Source organism: Entelurus aequoreus, linkage group LG02 (assembly GCF_033978785.1).
Source record: "Entelurus aequoreus isolate RoL-2023_Sb linkage group LG02, RoL_Eaeq_v1.1, whole genome shotgun sequence".
Classification (NCBI taxonomy): Eukaryota; Metazoa; Chordata; class Actinopteri; order Syngnathiformes; family Syngnathidae; genus Entelurus; species Entelurus aequoreus.
Genome location: NC_084732.1, coordinates 9,109,101 through 9,129,141, shown reverse-complemented (window position 1 = coordinate 9,129,141; position 20,041 = coordinate 9,109,101). Strand labels below are relative to the sequence as shown.

Below are 20,041 nucleotides of genomic sequence, written 5' to 3'. Positions count from 1 at the left end.
GTTGACATCCCATAATAGTTCACGTTGACATCCCATAATAGTTGATGTTTACGTCCCATAATAGTTGACGTTGACATCCCATAATAGTTGACGTTGACATCCCATAATAGTTGACGTTGACATCCCATAATAGTTGATGTTGACATCCCATAATAGTTGATGTTGACATTCCATGATAGTTGACGTTGACATCCCATAATAGTTGATGTTGACATCCCATAATAGTTGATGTTGACATCCCATAATAGTTTATGTTGACGTCCCATAATAGTTGATGTTGACATCCCATAATAGTTGACGTTGACATCCCATAATAGTTGATGTTGACATCCCATAATAGTTGATGTTGACATTCCATGATAGTTGACGTTGACATCCCATAATAGTTGATGTTGACATCCCATAATAGTTGATGTTGACGTCCCATAATAGTTTATGTTGACATCCCATAATAGTTGACGTTGACGTCCCATAATAGTTGACGTTGACATCCCATAATAGTTGATGTTGACATCCCATAATAGTTGATGTTGACATTCCATGATAGTTGACGTTGACATCCCATAATAGTTGATGTTGACATCCCATAATAGTTGATGTTGACATCCCATAATAGTTGATGTTGACATCACATAATAGTTGATGTTGACATCCCATAATAGTTGATGATGACATCCCATAATAGTTGATGTTGACGTCCCATAATAGTTGATGTTGACATCCCATAATAGTTGATGTTGACATCCCATAATAGTTGATGTTGACATCCCATAATAGTTGATGTTGACGTCCCATAATAGTTGATGTTGACGTCCCATAATAGTTGACATTGACGTCCCATAATAGTTGATGTTGACATCCCATAATAGTTGATGTTGACATCCCATAATAGTTGATGTTGACATCACATAATAGTTGATGTTGACATCCCATAATAGTTGATGATGACATCCCATAATAGTTGATGTTGACGTCCCATAATAGTTGATGTTGACGTCCCATAATAGTTGACATTGACGTCCCATAATAGTTGATGTTGACATCCCATAATAGTTGATGTTGACATCCCATAATAGTTGATGTTGACATCCCATAATAGTTGACGTTGACATCCCATAATAGTTGACGTTGACATCCCATAATAGTTGACGTTGACATCCCATAATAGTTCACGTTGACATCCCATAATAGTTGATGTTTACGTCCCATAATAGTTGACGTTGACATTCCATAATAGTTGATGTTGACATCCCATAATAGTTGATGGTGACATCCCATAATAGTTGATGTTGACATCACATAATAGTTGATGGTGACATCCCATAATAGTTGATGTTGACATCACATAATAGTTGACGTTGGCATCCCATAATAGTTGATGTTGACGTCCCATTATAGTTGATGTTGACATCCCATAATAGTTGATGTTGACATCCCATAATAGTTGACGTTGACATCCCATAATAGTTGACGTTGACATCCCATAATAGTTGACGTTGACATCCCATAATAGTTGACGTTGACGTCCCATAATAGTTGACGTTGACGTCCCATAATAGTTGACGTTGACATCCCATAATAGTTGATGTTGACATCCCATAATAGTTGACGTTGACATCCCATAATAGTTGACGTTGACATCCCATAATAGTTGACGTTGACATCCCATAATAGTTCACGTTGACATCCCATAATAGTTGATGTTTACGTCCCATAATAGTTGACGTTGACATCCCATAATAGTTGACGTTGACATCCCATAATAGTTGACGTTGACATCCCATAATAGTTGATGTTGACATCCCATAATAGTTGATGTTGACATTCCATGATAGTTGACGTTGACATCCCATAATAGTTGATGTTGACATCCCATAATAGTTGATGTTGACATCCCATAATAGTTTATGTTGACGTCCCATAATAGTTGATGTTGACATCCCATAATAGTTGACGTTGACATCCCATAATAGTTGATGTTGACATCCCATAATAGTTGATGTTGACATTCCATGATAGTTGACGTTGACATCCCATAATAGTTGATGTTGACATCCCATAATAGTTGATGTTGACGTCCCATAATAGTTTATGTTGACATCCCATAATAGTTGACGTTGACGTCCCATAATAGTTGACGTTGACATCCCATAATAGTTGATGTTGACATCCCATAATAGTTGATGTTGACATTCCATGATAGTTGACGTTGACATCCCATAATAGTTGATGTTGACATCCCATAATAGTTTATGTTGACATCCCATAATAGTTGATGTTGACATCACATAATAGTTGATGTTGACATCCCATAATAGTTGATGATGACATCCCATAATAGTTGATGTTGACGTCCCATAATAGTTGATGTTGACATCCCATAATAGTTGATGTTGACATCCCATAATAGTTGATGTTGACATCCCATAATAGTTGATGTTGACATCCCATAATAGTTGATGTTGACATCCCATAATAGTTGATGTTGACGTCCCATAATAGTTGATGTTGACGTCCCATAATAGTTGACATTGACGTCCCATAATAGTTGATGTTGACATCCCATAATAGTTGATGTTGACATCCCATAATAGTTGATGTTGACATCACATAATAGTTGATGTTGACATCCCATAATAGTTGATGTTGACATCCCATAATAGTTGATGTTGACATCCCATAATAGTTGATGTTGACATCCCATAATAGTTGATGTTGACATCCCATAATAGTTTATGTTGACATCCCATAATAGTTGATGTTGACATCACATAATAGTTGATGTTGACATCCCATAATAGTTGATGTTGACATCCCATAATAGTTGATGTTGACATCCCATAATAGTTGATGTTGACATCCCATAATAGTTGATGTTGACATCCCATAATAGTTGATGTTGACATCCCATAATAGTTGATGGTGACATCCCATAATAGTTGATGTTGACATCCCATAATAGTTGATGTTGACATCACATAATAGTTGATGTTGACATCCCATAATAGTTGATGTTGACATCCCATAATAGTTGATGTTGACATCCCATAATAGTTGATGTTGACATCCCATAATAGTTGATGTTGACATCCCATAATAGTTGATGTTGACATTCCATGATAGTTGACGTTGACATCCCATAATAGTTGATGTTGACATCCCATAATAGTTGATGTTGACGTCCCATAATAGTTTATGTTGACATCCCATAATAGTTGACGTTGACGTCCCATAATAGTTGACGTTGACATCCCATAATAGTTGATGTTGACATCCCATAATAGTTGATGTTGACATTCCATGATAGTTGACGTTGACATCCCATAATAGTTGATGTTGACATCCCATAATAGTTTATGTTGACATCCCATAATAGTTGATGTTGACATCACATAATAGTTGATGTTGACATCCCATAATAGTTGATGATGACATCCCATAATAGTTGATGTTGACGTCCCATAATAGTTGATGTTGACATCCCATAATAGTTGATGTTGACATCCCATAATAGTTGATGTTGACATCCCATAATAGTTGATGTTGACATCCCATAATAGTTGATGTTGACATCCCATAATAGTTGATGTTGACGTCCCATAATAGTTGATGTTGACGTCCCATAATAGTTGACATTGACGTCCCATAATAGTTGATGTTGACATCCCATAATAGTTGATGTTGACATCCCATAATAGTTGATGTTGACATCACATAATAGTTGATGTTGACATCCCATAATAGTTGATGTTGACATCCCATAATAGTTGATGTTGACATCCCATAATAGTTGATGTTGACATCCCATAATAGTTTATGTTGACGTCCCATAATAGTTGATGTTGACATCCCATAATAGTTGATGTTGACATCCCATAATAGTTTATGTTGACGTCCCATAATAGTTGATGTTGACATCCCATAATAGTTGACGTTGACATCCCATAATAGTTGATGTTGACATCCCATAATAGTTGATGTTGACATTCCATGATAGTTGACGTTGACATCCCATAATAGTTGATGTTGACATCCCATAATAGTTGATGTTGACGTCCCATAATAGTTTATGTTGACATCCCATAATAGTTGACGTTGACGTCCCATAATAGTTGACGTTGACATCCCATAATAGTTGATGTTGACATCCCATAATAGTTGATGTTGACATTCCATGATAGTTGACGTTGACATCCCATAATAGTTGATGTTGACATCCCATAATAGTTTATGTTGACATCCCATAATAGTTGATGTTGACATCACATAATAGTTGATGTTGACATCCCATAATAGTTGATGATGACATCCCATAATAGTTGATGTTGACGTCCCATAATAGTTGATGTTGACATCCCATAATAGTTGATGTTGACATCCCATAATAGTTGATGTTGACATCCCATAATAGTTGATGTTGACATCCCATAATAGTTGATGTTGACATCCCATAATAGTTGATGTTGACGTCCCATAATAGTTGATGTTGACGTCCCATAATAGTTGACATTGACGTCCCATAATAGTTGATGTTGACATCCCATAATAGTTGATGTTGACATCCCATAATAGTTGATGTTGACATCACATAATAGTTGATGTTGACATCCCATAATAGTTGATGTTGACATCCCATAATAGTTGATGTTGACATCCCATAATAGTTGATGTTGACATCCCATAATAGTTGATGTTGACATCCCATAATAGTTGATGTTGACATCCCATAATAGTTGATGTTGACATCACATAATAGTTGATGTTGACATCCCATAATAGTTGATGTTGACATCCCATAATAGTTGATGTTGACATCCCATAATAGTTGATGTTGACATCCCATAATAGTTGATGTTGACATCCCATAATAGTTGATGTTGACATCCCATAATAGTTGATGGTGACATCCCATAATAGTTGATGTTGACATCCCATAATAGTTGATGTTGACATCACATAATAGTTGATGTTGACATCCCATAATAGTTGATGTTGACATCCCATAATAGTTGATGTTGACATCCCATAATAGTTGATGTTGACATCCCATAATAGTTGATGTTGACATCCCATAATAGTTGATGTTGACATTCCATGATAGTTGACGTTGACATCCCATAATAGTTGATGTTGACATCCCATAATAGTTGATGTTGACGTCCCATAATAGTTTATGTTGACATCCCATAATAGTTGACGTTGACGTCCCATAATAGTTGACGTTGACATCCCATAATAGTTGATGTTGACATCCCATAATAGTTGATGTTGACATTCCATGATAGTTGACGTTGACATCCCATAATAGTTGATGTTGACATCCCATAATAGTTTATGTTGACATCCCATAATAGTTGATGTTGACATCACATAATAGTTGATGTTGACATCCCATAATAGTTGATGATGACATCCCATAATAGTTGATGTTGACGTCCCATAATAGTTGATGTTGACATCCCATAATAGTTGATGTTGACATCCCATAATAGTTGATGTTGACATCCCATAATAGTTGATGTTGACATCCCATAATAGTTGATGTTGACATCCCATAATAGTTGATGTTGACGTCCCATAATAGTTGATGTTGACGTCCCATAATAGTTGACATTGACGTCCCATAATAGTTGATGTTGACATCCCATAATAGTTGATGTTGACATCCCATAATAGTTGATGTTGACATCACATAATAGTTGATGTTGACATCCCATAATAGTTGATGTTGACATCCCATAATAGTTGATGTTGACATCCCATAATAGTTGATGTTGACATCCCATAATAGTTGATGTTGACATCCCATAATAGTTGATGTTGACATCCCATAATAGTTGATGTTGACATCCCATAATAGTTGATGATGACATCCCATAATAGTTGATGATGACATCCCATAATAGTTGATGATGACATCACATAATAGTTGATGTTGACATCCCATAATAGTTGATGTTGACATCCCATAATAGTTGATGTTGACATCCCATAATAGTTGATGTTGACATCCCATAATAGTTGATGTTGACGTCCCATAATAGTTGATGTTGACGTCCCATAATAGTTGACATTGACGTCCCATAATAGTTGATGTTGACATCCCATAATAGTTGATGTTGACATCCCATAATAGTTGATGTTGACATCACATAATAGTTGATGTTGACATCCCATAATAGTTGATGTTGACATCCCATAATAGTTGATGTTGACATCCCATAATAGTTGATGATGACATCCCATAATAGTTGATGATGACATCCCATAATAGTTGATGATGACATCCCATAATAGTTGATGTTGACGTCCCATAATAGTTGATGTTGACATCCCATAATAGTTGATGTTGACATCCCATAATAGTTGATGTTGACATCCCATAATAGTTGATGTTGACATCCCATAATAGTTGATGTTGACATCCCATAATAGTTGATGTTGACGTCCCATAATAGTTGATGTTGACGTCCCATAATAGTTGACATTGACGTCCCATAATAGTTGATGTTGACATCCCATAATAGTTGATGTTGACATCCCATAATAGTTGATGTTGACATCACATAATAGTTGATGTTGACATCCCATAATAGTTGATGTTGACATCCCATAATAGTTGATGTTGACATCCCATAATAGTTGATGTTGACATCCCATAATAGTTGATGTTGACATCCCATAATAGTTGATGTTGACATCCCATAATAGTTGATGTTGACATCCCATAATAGTTGATGATGACATCCCATAATAGTTGATGATGACATCCCATAATAGTTGATGATGACATCACATAATAGTTGATGTTGACATCCCATAATAGTGATGATGACATCCCATAATAGTTGATGTTGACGTCCCATAATAGTTGATGATGACATCCCATAATAGTTGATGATGACATCCCATAATAGTTGATGATGACATATATATATATATGAGTGTGTGTGTGACATGTTCTTAGTCCAAGTTGAGTTCCCTCCAGTCCTCAACGTGTACCACCCCCCACGTGACCTTTGCCTTCCCTCCAGATCATTACCACCCCCCACGTGACCTTTGCCCTCCCCGCAGATCATTACCACCCCCCCACGTGACCTTTGCCCTCCCCGCAGATCATTACCACCCCCCCACGTGACCTTTGCCCTCCCCGCAGATCATTACCACCCCCCCACGTGACCTTTGCCCTCCCTGCAGATCATTACCACCCCCCACGTGACCTTTGCCCTCCCTCCAGATCATTACCAACCCCCCATGTGACCTTTGCCCTCCCTCCAGATCATTACCACCCCCCACGTGACCTTTGCCCTCCCTCCAGATCATCCTCCTGGACGAGGCCACAGCTTCCATCGACGCTCAGACGGACGCTCTGATCCAGACCACCATCAGTGATGCCTTCAGGGACTGCACGGTGCTCACCATCGCACACCGCATCCACACTGTCATGCAGGCACACCGCATCCTGGTCATGGAGCACGGCAAGGTGACACACACACACACACACACACACACACACACACACACACACACACACACACACGCTGCAGTACACTGATGCTGCCACACGTGCTCCAGGTGGCAGAGTTGGACAGTCCAGATGTTCTGTCCAGAAGGCCAGACTCTCTCTTCTCTTCACTGCTGGCGGCCGCAAACTCTGGCAGCCAATCACACGCACTTTGACCTGCACCTGCACTTTGACCTGGACACAACATTAGGGACAGTGGGCGGTGCTAGTGCAGGGGTGTCCAAACTTTTTCCACTGAGGGCCACAATCATTTTCATATTTGTCATTTTCAAAAGCAATACAATATATGTACTTTTTTAAAATGTTCAAAATAAGTCATTTATTTATAAATATAAATATATATTTGATTCAACACTTTAATCTCTAGATAAACGTCAGGTTTACGATATAAAGTTGCTTTATTGTTGTTGTTTTTTAATGTTTTTTCTTAAAACCTTGTTGTTTTTTTTATGGCAAACACACAAAATATGCAATCTAAAAATACAAAAAATGTAATTGGAACCTCTAATATGTCAATAATTCATACACGATATTGATTTGTATTTATTATTATTTTTGAGCAATGACCGTTTAAAAAAAAAAAATCCCACTAAAATGTTTGGAGATCCAAAAGGGCCCCACTCATAAAAGTAAGTGTGATAAGTCTTAATATGTATATTTTTATTCTTTTCAACGCTTAAGTCTTTAAGTTGTAATCATTTTTTTCATGTTTTTTTTGTCAAAAAATAGTTTATTAATGATAATAATAATACATAATGTAATGATTAATGATAATAATTAATAATTGTATTTTTTATTTTCAACTATTAAGTTCCTAGATCAACTTCAGATCTATCTGTGGATTATAAATGTTTTTCCTTTTTTAATTTTTTTTTGTTACACGTCATTTTTGTCTAAAAGTAGTTTATTAATTAATAATAATAATTAATTTAGTAATGAATAATAATTAATTTTTATTTTTATTTTGAATGATTAAGTTTTTAGATCAACTTCAGATCTACGTGTCGATTTTAAGTTTTAATCATTTTTTTCATGTTTTTTTGTCAAAAAATAGTTTATTAATGATAATAAAAATAAATAATGTAATGATTAATAATTATAATTACTAATTGTATTTTTTATTTTCAACTATTAAGTTCCTAGATCAACTTCAGATCTATCTGTGGATTATACATTTTTATCCTTTTTTTATTTTTTTTTGTTTCACGTAATTTTTGTCTAAAAGTAGTTTATTAATTAATAATAATAATTAATTTAGTAATGAATAATAATTAATATTTTTTTAAATTTTGAATGATTAAGTCTTTAGATCAACTTCAGATCTGTGTCAATTTTAAGTTGTAATCATTTTTTTCATGTTTTTTTGTCAAAAAATAGTTTATTAATAATAATAATAATAAATAATGTAATAATTAATAATAATAATTAATAATTGTATTTTTTATTTTCAACTATTAAGTTCCTAGATCAACTTCAGATCTATCTGTGGATTATACATTTTTATCCTTTTTTTATTTTTTTTTGTTTCACGTCATTTTTGTCTAAAAGTAGTTTATTAATTAATAATAATAATTAATTTAGTAATGAATAATAAATTTATTTTTTTTTTAATTTTGAATGATTAAGTCTTTAGATCAACTTCAGATCTACGTGTCGATTTTAAGTTGTAATCATTTTTTTCATGTTTTTTTTGTCAAAAAATAGTTTATTAATAATAATAATAATAAATAATGTAATAATTAATAATAATAATTAATAATTGTATTTTTTATTTTCAACTATTAAGTTCCTAGATCAACTTCAGATCTATCTGTGGATTATACATTTTTATCCTTTTTTTTATTTTTTTTTGTTTCACGTCATTTTTGTCTAAAAGTAGTTTATTAATTAATAATAATAATAAATTTGGTAATGAATAATAATTAATTTTTATTTTGAATGATTAAGTTTTTAGATTAACTTCAGATCTACGTGTCGATTTTAAGTTGTAATCATTTTTTTCATGTTTTTTTTGTCAAAAAATTGTTTATTGATAATAATAATAATAAATAATGTAATAATGAATAATAATAATTAATAATTGTATTTTTTATTTTCAACTATTAAGTTCCTGGATCAACTTCAGATCTATCTGTGGATTATACATTTTTATCCTTTTTTTAATTTTTTTTTCTTTCACGTCATTTTTGTCTAAAAGTAGTTTATTAATTAATAATAATAATAAATTTATTCATGAATAATAATTTATTTTTATTTTTATTTTTAATGATTAAGTTTTCAGATCAACTTCAGATCTACGTGTCGATTTTAAGTTTTAATAATTTTTTTCATGTTTCTTTTTTGTTGTTTCATGGTCTTTTTGTCAAAAAATGGTTTATTAATAATAACAATGAATAATGTAATAATTAATAATAAAAATTTATATTTATATTTTTTATTTTCAAATATTAAGTTCCTAGATCAACTTCAGATTTTTCTGTGGATTATAAATTGTTATCATTTTTTTACCTTTTCTTTTTGTATAATTAATTAATAACGTATTTTATTAATTAATAATAATAATTAATTTAGTAATTAATAATAATTAATAATTGTATTTATTTTCGATGATTAAGTTTTTAGATCAACTTCAGATCTATGTGTTGATTTTAAGTTTTAATCATTTCATGGTTTCTTTTGTTGTTTCATGGTCTTTTTGTCAAAAAAGAGTTTATTAATAATAATAATGAATAATTTAATAATGAATAATAATAATTAATAAGTGTATTTTTTATTTTCAACTATTAAGTTCCTAGATCAACTTCAGATCTATCTGTGGATTATAAGTTTTTATCATTGTTTTAATGTTTTTAATGTTTGTTTCATTCCCTTTTTGTCAAAAAGTACTTTAATTAATTAATAATAATAATTAATTTAGTAATGAATAATAATTAATAATTGTATTTATTTTTAATGATTAAGTTTTTATATCAACTTCAGATCTATGTGTCGATTTTAAGTTTTAGTAATTTTTTTCTTCTTTTTTTTGTTTTTTGTTTCATGGCATTTTTGTCAAAAAATGTTTTATTAATTAATAATAATAATTAATAATTGTGTTTTTTATCTTCAACGATTAAGTTCCTGGATCAACTTCAGATCTATTTGTGGATTATACATTTTTTATCATTTTTTGATGTATTTATTTTTTCTTTGTTTCTTGCCCTTTTTGTCAAAAAGTAGTTTATTAATTAATAATAATAATTAATTTAGTAATGAATAATAATTAATAATTGTATTTATTTTTAATGATTAAGTTTTTATATCAACTTCAGATCTATGTGTCGATTTTAAGTTTTAGTAATTTTTTTCTTCTTTTTTTTGTTTTTTGTTTCATGGCATTTTTGTCAAAAAAAAATTGTTATTAATTAATAATAATAATTAATAATTGTGTTTTTTATCTTCAACGATTAAGTTCCTAGATCAACTTCAGATCTATTTGTGGATTATACGTTTTTATCATTTTTTGATTGTTTTTTTTTTCTTTGTTTCTTGCCCTTTTTGTCAAAAAGTAGTTTATTAATTAATAATAATAATTAATTTAGTAATTAACAATAATTAATAATTGTATTTATTTTCAATGATTAAGTTTTTATATCAACTTCAGATCTATGTATCGATTTTAAGTTTTAGTAATTTTTTTCTTCTTGTTTTTGTTTTTTGTTTCATGGCATTTTTGTCACAAAAAAATGTTATTAATTAATAATAATAATTAATAATTGTATTTTTTATCTTCAACGATTAAGTTCCTAGATCAACTTCAGATCTATTTGTGGATTATACATTTTTATCATTTTTTTAATTGTTTTTCTTTTCTTTGTTTCTTGCCCTTTTTGTCAAAAAGTAGTTTATTAATTAATAATAATAATTAATTTAGTAATTAACAATAATTAATAATTGTATTTATTTTCAATGATTAAGTTTTTATATCAACTTCAGATCTATGTTGATTTTAACTTTTAATTTTAAAAAATCGGCTTTGTTTTGGTTTTTGTTTCATGCCCTTTTTGTCAAAAAATAGTTTATTAATTAATAATTATAGTTAATAATTGTATTTTTCATTTTCAACGATAAAGTTCCTAGATCAGCTTCAGATATATTTGTGGATTATAAGTTTTTAATAATTTTTTAATTGTTTTTTTAAGTTTTATGCCTTTTTTGCCAGAGAAACTATTATTTTGTATATGACAACCACAGAAAATATGCAATTTATTCCCCCAAAATATGTCAAAGTGTAATATTTGATGTGAAGTCTTGAATGTGTCAATAATTCATAGCATTGATTTTGATTCATTATTATGTTTAAAGAAAAGAGCAGCCTTCATAGTCAACATTGCAACTTTTTGTTGGTTACATTTCAGCTGTTTTGCTCTTTTGTTCCACGTTTTAGTTTTCTTCAACAGTATTTGTGAGTGGCCCACTTTGTTCCATCTTTATTGAATATCTTGTATTTATTGATCCACTTTGGGAGGATCACGTTGGAACCATTTCACACTTCCTGCCTTCGTGTGTTTACAAAGTAGAAGAGCTTGTGTTGTTGTTGTTGTTGTTGTTGTTGTTGTTGTTGTTGTTGTTGTTGTTTCCTTTCCGGCCACACGACGGCGCCACACGTTTGATGTACTCACTTGTTTGTTGTTTATTCCAATGAAGATATTATTGATGACATGTTGACTTTATCAGGGAAAAGAACACTCACATTAAAGCACTTTTTTCTACACTCGTCTGATTATATTGACCTTGACTGGAGGTCATGTTAATAATGTATGACTTGATGTTGTTCTGGCTTTCCTTTCAAAACCTTTTTTTCTGCAGATATGACTCATTTATTCTTGCCACATTACTTGTTAGTTTTTTATTATTATGAAAAATAATCCCATATTTGGAATGTACATAACAAATATGTATCTTGTTTTACAGTCACAACTTATTTTCTTGCCATATCATGGCTTTATTTGATGAAATTGACCTCTTTTGGTCAAACTTTGTTACCGTAACTTAACCTTTTCTACTTATAAATGTCATCATAAATGCAGAATTTCTCTTCCACTTATTACTATTTTTTATTAATAATAGATTCGAAAAAATATTCTCATACTATGATTTTTTTGATACGAAGCCCCTAAAGCAGTGGTCCTCAACCTTTTTGTAGCTGCGGACCGGTCAACGCTTGAAAATTTGTCCCACGGACCGGTGGAGGGGGTGAAGGGGTGTATTTAAAAAAAAAAAAAAATTTTTTTTTTTTACATAAATAAATACAATCATGTGTGCTTACGGACTGTATCCTTGCAGACTGTATTGATCTATATTGATATATAATGTATATATTGTGTTTTTTATGTTGATTTCCTAAAAAAAAAAAAAAAAAATTTTATTTATTTTTTTTAATTTCTTGTGCTGCTCGGTACCAATCGGTCCACGGACCGGTACCGGGCCGCGGACCGGTACCGGGCCGCAGCCCGGTGGTTGGGGACCACTGCCCTAAAGGGACATGGGGGAAATATTTGTTTTAATCATTTTTATTTTTATTTTATTTATTTTTTAGACATGTATCTCGTGCACACGAGAAACTTTTTATAAAGGTATAAAAAAAAAACGTATAAAAAAAAATTATAAAATTATAAATTTTCTTGTGCGCACGAGAAACTTTTTATAAAGTTATAAAAAAAAAAACGTATAAAAAAAATTATACTTTTTTTTAGGCTCCAGCGCCCCCCGCGACCCCGAAGGGAATAAGCGGTAGAAATGGATGGATGGATGGATGTATCTCGAGATATATATATATACAGTATATGTCTAAAAAAAAATTTAATTTAATTTTTTATTTTTTTATAACTTTATAAAACGTTTCTCGTGCGCACGAGAAAGTCTAAAAAATGTCTAAAAAAATAAATAAATAAAATGAAATTATTTTTAAAAAAAATTCCCCCATGTCCCTCGAGTCAAATATTACTTATTTCTTATTTTCAGTCATTTTTATTAAAATACAAGTTAGCTTCTTGCCATTCTGTAATTGTTACCATAATATTTTATTACCATAATATAACCTTTAATATTTACCACTTTATTCTTTTTGTATTCTGTAAAGATAGCAACTTGTTTTATTGCCACAAAATGACTTTATTGTTATGAAATTGACATTTTCTGGTCAAACTTTATTACCACAAAATAACTTTTTTTAATAAATAAATCATAACTGCAGAGTGTTTCTTTCACGTTTACTATTTTTTATTGTTAACAATAACAGATTTGATTTTTTTTCATGTTTTTTAAAGGTTTGCAAACTTTACGTGGACGACTATAAAGGGTGCAAACTTCCCAATGAGTTTTAAGTACTAAACCTTACAGCATTTAACATGTCATGAATTGTATTATTATTATTTTGTCATTCATGAAACCAGTCTATTCTTTTATTTAAGTCACTATGTAGTTTATTCTGGTAAAAAAATTAAAAAAAATTCTTGCCCCATCGTGACTTTATTTTTGTAAAATTGACCTTTTTTTGGTCAAACTTTATTACCATATTATTTTAAAAATGTGATCATGACTGCAGATTTTTTCTTGCACTTTTGCAATTTTTTTTAAAATTGTTAATAATAGATTAGTAAAAATAGTCTCATACCATAAATTCCTACGGTCAAATATTTTCTTATTTTTGTTCACTTTTAATAAAATTACAAAAAAAAAATTTTTTTGCCATTCTGTAATTTTTTTCTTAAGAAATTAATCGTATTTGTGGTCAAACTTCATATGTGTACATTTTTTCTATGAAAAAAAAAAGAATATTTTTTCACATCTGTGTAAGTTTTTCCTTTTTAATATGAAATATATTTTTTAAATGGATCAGAAAATACACTTTTGTGCAAATATACATATATATGTATTTATGTATATATACATATGTGTGTATATAAATAAATAAATAAATAAATACATTTTTTTTTTTAAATATATATATATATATTTTTTTTTTTTAAATTTTTTTTTTGTGTTATTTTTATTTATTTATTTATATATATATATATATATATATATTTTATATATATATATATATATATATATATATATATATATATATATATATATATATATATATATATATATATATATATATATATATATATATATATATATATATATATATATATATATATATATATAGCAGAGAGTACTACCAGGGGGAGGAGCTGCCAGCGGGTGGGCGTGGCTTGTAGTCCGGGGCGTCAGCTCCCCTGGGCGGGCAGCTCGGTGACTTTTTGGCTTCTTCTTCTTCATCATCATCATCACGAGGAAGAGGAGGAGGAGGGTGAGTAAACATCTTTCTTCTTTTCACGACTGACTTCAACATTAAACAACACATTTATACACACTCAGTGCCAATAATATATATGTACTGTTATATACTATTTACAATAATATTAATTTATTTTCATTGGGTTTATACTGCTAAATAATATTTATTTATGCTATTGTAGTGATTAATTCTGCTAGATATTTTTTATACTGCTAAATAGTCATTTATACTGCTGAATAATATTTATTTACACTGTTAAAAATATGTATTTATTCTGATAAATATTTATTATAATTATTTAATCTATAAGGCAGTGTAAATATTATTTAGCAGTATAAAGAAATATCCTTTATACTGCTAAATGGTATTTATACTGCCGTATAAATAGTATTCATTTAATACTCATACTACTAAATAATACTAATGTATCCTATTAATATTTATGCATACTGCTAAATCGTAATAGTTAATATTTTATTTATACTGATAAATATGTATACTGCTAAATGATATTTATTTACTGTATACTGCTCGCACTTATTTAATAAATTAAAACATATTTATATTAACTTAAACTGCTAAATAACATTTATATATATATTTATACTTATTCATGCTGCTGAATAATATTCATTTACACTGCTAATATGTATTGATACTGCTAAATATATATTTATACTGCTAATATTTATTTATAGTACTATATATTTGTACCTATATTTATCTATACTGCTAAATAATATTTGTATTCCTAAATATTTACTTATACTGCTAATATGTATATATATATATATATATATATATATATATATATATATATATATATATATATATATATATATATATATATATATATACTGTTAAATGCCATTTATTTATATTGCTAAATAGTAATAATTTATACTGCTAAATATTATTTCTTTATACTGTTAAATAATATTGATTTATACCGCAGTATAAATATATATAGTTGTTTACATCCTCCATGTTGTGTTGTTTACATCCTGCATGTTGTGTTGTTTACATTCTCCATGTTGTGTTGTTTACATCCTCCATGTTGTGTTGTTTACATCCTGCATGTTGTGTTGTTTACATCCTGCATGTTGTGTTGTTTACATTCTCCATGTTGTGTTGTTTACATCCTCCATGTTGTGTTGTTTACATCCTGCATGTTGTGTTGTTTACATTCTCCATGTTGTGTTGTTTACATCCTCCATGTTGTGTTGTTTACATCCTGCATGTTGTGTTGTTTACATCCTCCATGTTGTGTTGTTTACATCCTGCATGTTGTGTTGTTTACATTCTCCATGTTGTGTTGTTTACATCCTGCATGTTGTGTTGTTTACATCCTGCATGTTGTGTTGTTTACATCTTCCATGTTGTGTTGTTTACATCCTGCATGTTGTGTTGTTTACATCCTGCATGTTGTGTTGTTTACATCCTGCATGTTGTGTTGTTTACATCCTGCATGTTGTGTTGTTTACATCTTCCATGTTGTGTTGTTTACATCCTGCATGTTGTGTTGTTTACATCCTGCATGTTGTGTTGTTTACATCTTCCATGTTGTGTTGTTTACATCCTGCATGTTGTGTTGTTTACATCCTGCATGTTGTGTTGTTTACATCCTGCATGTTGTGTTGTTTACATCCTCCATGTTGTGTTGTTTACATCCTGCATGTTGTGTTGTTTACATCCTCCATGTTGTGTTGTTTACATTCTCCATGTTGTGTTGTTTACATCCTCCATGTTGTGTTGTTTACATCCTGCATGTTGTGTTGTTTACATCCTGCATGTTGTGTTGTTTACATCCTGCATGTTGTGTTGTTTACATCCTGCATGTTGTGTTGTTTACATCCTGCATGTTGTGTTGTTTACATCCTGCATGTTGTGTTGTTTACATCCTCCATGTTGTGTTGTTTACATCCTGCATGTTGTGTTGTTTACATCCTGCATATTGTGTTGTTTACATCCTCCATGTTGTGTTGTTTACATCCTGCATGTTGTGTTGTTTACATCCTGCATGTTGTGTTGTTTACATCCTGCATGTTGTGTTGTTTACATCCTGCATGTTGTGTTGTGTCCACAGGTCGCTTTGATGCTATGCTGCAGTCGCCATGGTGACCACCTGTTAAGGACCGCCTCCTGTGCTGGGAACCAATGAGATTATTTCTCTGTGCCTCAGTTGTTAGTCTGTGAAGATGGGAAGGAAGAAGATCCACATCACAAGAATCCTGGACCAGAGGAACTGCCAGGTGAGCATCTTTCACTTCCTCAACATCAAGTCATGTTGACATCCCATAATAGTTGATGTTGACATCCCATAATAGTTGATGTTGACATCCCATAATAGTTGATGTTGACATCCCATAATAGTTGATGGTGACATCCCATAATAGTTGATGTTGACATCCCATAATAGTTGATGGTGACATCCCATAATAGTTGACGTTGACATCCCATAATAGTTGATGTTGACATCCCATAATAGTTGATGGTGACATCCCATAATAGTTGATGTTGACATCCCATAATAGTTGATGGTGACATCCCATAATAGTTGACGTTGACATCCCATAATAGTTGATGTTGACATCACATAATATCCCACAAGGTGAGACACATGTGTCTCAACTTGCCCCTCCCCCACACACACATGTGTCTCACCTTGCCCCTCCCCCACACACAGGTGTCTCACCTTGCCCCTCCCCCACACATGTGTCTCACCTTGCCCCTCCCCCACACACACATGTGTCTCACCTTGCCCCTCCCCCACACACAGGTGTCTCACCTTGCCCCTCCCCCACACATGTGTCTCTCCTTGCCCCTCCCCCACACACACATGTGTCTCTCCTTGCCCCTCCCCCACACACAGGTGTCTCACCTTGCCCCTCCCCCACACACACATGTGTCTCACCTTGCCCCTCCCCCACACACAGGTGTCTCACCTTGCCCCTCCCCCACACATGTGTCTCTCCTTGCCCCTCCCCCACACACACATGTGTCTCTCCTTGCCCCTCCCCCACACACAGGTGTCTCACCTTGCCCCTCCCCCACACACACATGTGTCTCACCTTGCCCCTCCCCCACACACAGGTGTCTCACCTTGCCCCTCCCCCACACATGTGTCTCACCTTGCCCCTCCCCCACACACACATGTGTCTCACCTTGCCCCTCCCCCACACACAGGTGTCTCACCTTGCCCCTCCCCCACACATGTGTCTCTCCTTGCCCCTCCCCCACACACACATGTGTCTCTCCTTGCCCCTCCCCCACACACAGGTGTCTCACCTTGCCCCTCCCCCACACACACATGTGTCTCACCTTGCCCCTCCCCCACACATGTGTCTCTCCTTGCCCCTCCCCCACACACACATGTGTCTCTCCTTGCCCCTCCCCCACACACAGGTGTCTCACCTTGCCCCTCCCCCACACACACATGTGTCTCACCTTGCCCCTCCCCCACACACAGGTGTCTCTCCTTGCCCCTCCCCCACACACACATGTGTCTCTCCTTGCCCCTCCCCCACACACACATGTCTCACCTTGCCCCTCCCCCACACACACATGTGTCTCTCCTTGCCCCTCCCCCCCACACACATGTCTCACCTTGCCCCTCCCCCACACACACATGTGTCTCACCTTGCCCCTCCCCCACACACACATGTGTCTCTCCTTGCCCCTCCCCCACACATGTGTCTCTCCTTGCCCCTCCCCCACACACACATGTCTCACCTTGCCCCTCCCCCACACACACATGTGTCTCTCCTTGCCCCTCCCCCACACACACATGTGTCTCACCTTGCCCCTCCCCCACACACACATGTGTCTCTCCTTGCCCCTCCCCCACACACACATGTGTCTCACCTTGCCCCTCCCCCACACACACATGTGTCTCACCTTGCCCCTCCCCCACACACACAGGTGTCTCACCTTGCCCCTCCCCCACACAGGTGTGTCACCTTGCCCCTCCCCCACACACACAGGTGTCTCACCTTGCCCCTCCCCCACACACACATGTGTCTCTCCTTGCCCCTCCCCCACACAGGTGTGTCACCTTGCCCCTCCCCCACACACACAGGTGTCTCACCTTGCCCCTCCCCCACACACACATGTGTCTCTCCTTGCCCCTCCCCCACACACACATGTCTCACCTTGCCCCTCCCCCACACACACATGTGTCTCTCCTTGCCCCTCCCCCACACACACATGTGTCTCACCTTGCCCCTCCCCCACACACACATGTGTCTCTCCTTGCCCCTCCCCCACACACACATGTGTCTCACCTTGCCCCTCCCCCACACACACATGTGTCTCTCCTTGCCCCTCCCCCACACACACATGTGTCTCTCCTTGCCCCTCCCCCACACACACAGGTGTCTCACCTTGCCCCTCCCCCACACAGGTGTGTCACCTTGCCCCTCCCCCACACACACAGGTGTGTCACCTTGCCCCTCCCCCCACACACACAGGTGTCTCACCTTGCCCCTCCCCCACACACACATGTGTCTCTCCTTGCCCCTCCCCCACACACACAGGTGTCTCACCTTGCCCCTCCCCCACACAGGTGTGTCACCTTGCCCCTCCCCCACACACACAGGTGTGTCACCTTGCCCCTCCCCCCACACACACAGGTGTCTCACCTTGCCCCTCCCCCCACACACACAGGTGTCTCACCTTGCCCCTCCCCCACACAGGTGTGTCACCTTTCCCCTCCCCCACACACACAGGTGTGTCACCTTGCCCCTCCCCCACACACACAGGTGTGTCACCTTGCCCCTCCCCCCCACAGGTGACCTCCATGAAGAGTAAGTGTGGGCTGATAAAGAAGGTGTACCAGCTGAGTGTACTTTGTGACTGTGACATCTCACTCATCATCTTCAACACCTCCAACAAACTCTTCCAGTACACCAGCACTGACATGGACAAGGTTTACTTATCTACTTATCTACTTACTTATCTACTTACTTATCTACTTATGTACTTACTTATCTACTTACTTATCTACTTACTTATCTACTTACTTATGTACTTACTTATCTACTTACTTACATGGACAAGGTTTACTTACCTACTTACTTATCTACTTACTTATCTACTTACCTATCTACTTACTTACATGGACAAGGTTTACTTATCTACTTACTTATCTACTTACTTATCTACTTACTTATGTACTTACTTACATGGAC

General features: G+C 34.4%; 1 protein-coding gene across 1 annotated transcript in view; it reads left to right on the top strand.

The window, feature by feature from the left end:
- Positions 1-8,195, top strand: part of LOC133629949 (ATP-binding cassette sub-family C member 12-like) — a 62,921-nt gene extending 54,726 nt beyond the window's left edge. Inside the window, exons 30-31 of the mRNA XM_062021093.1 lie at positions 7,319-7,483; positions 7,576-8,195. Of these exons, the coding sequence (XP_061877077.1) occupies positions 7,319-7,483; positions 7,576-7,680 (270 nt within the window). The 3' untranslated portion in view covers positions 7,681-8,195. The remainder of the gene's footprint in view (positions 1-7,318; positions 7,484-7,575) is intronic.
- The last annotated feature ends 11,846 nt before the right edge of the window (positions 8,196-20,041 follow it).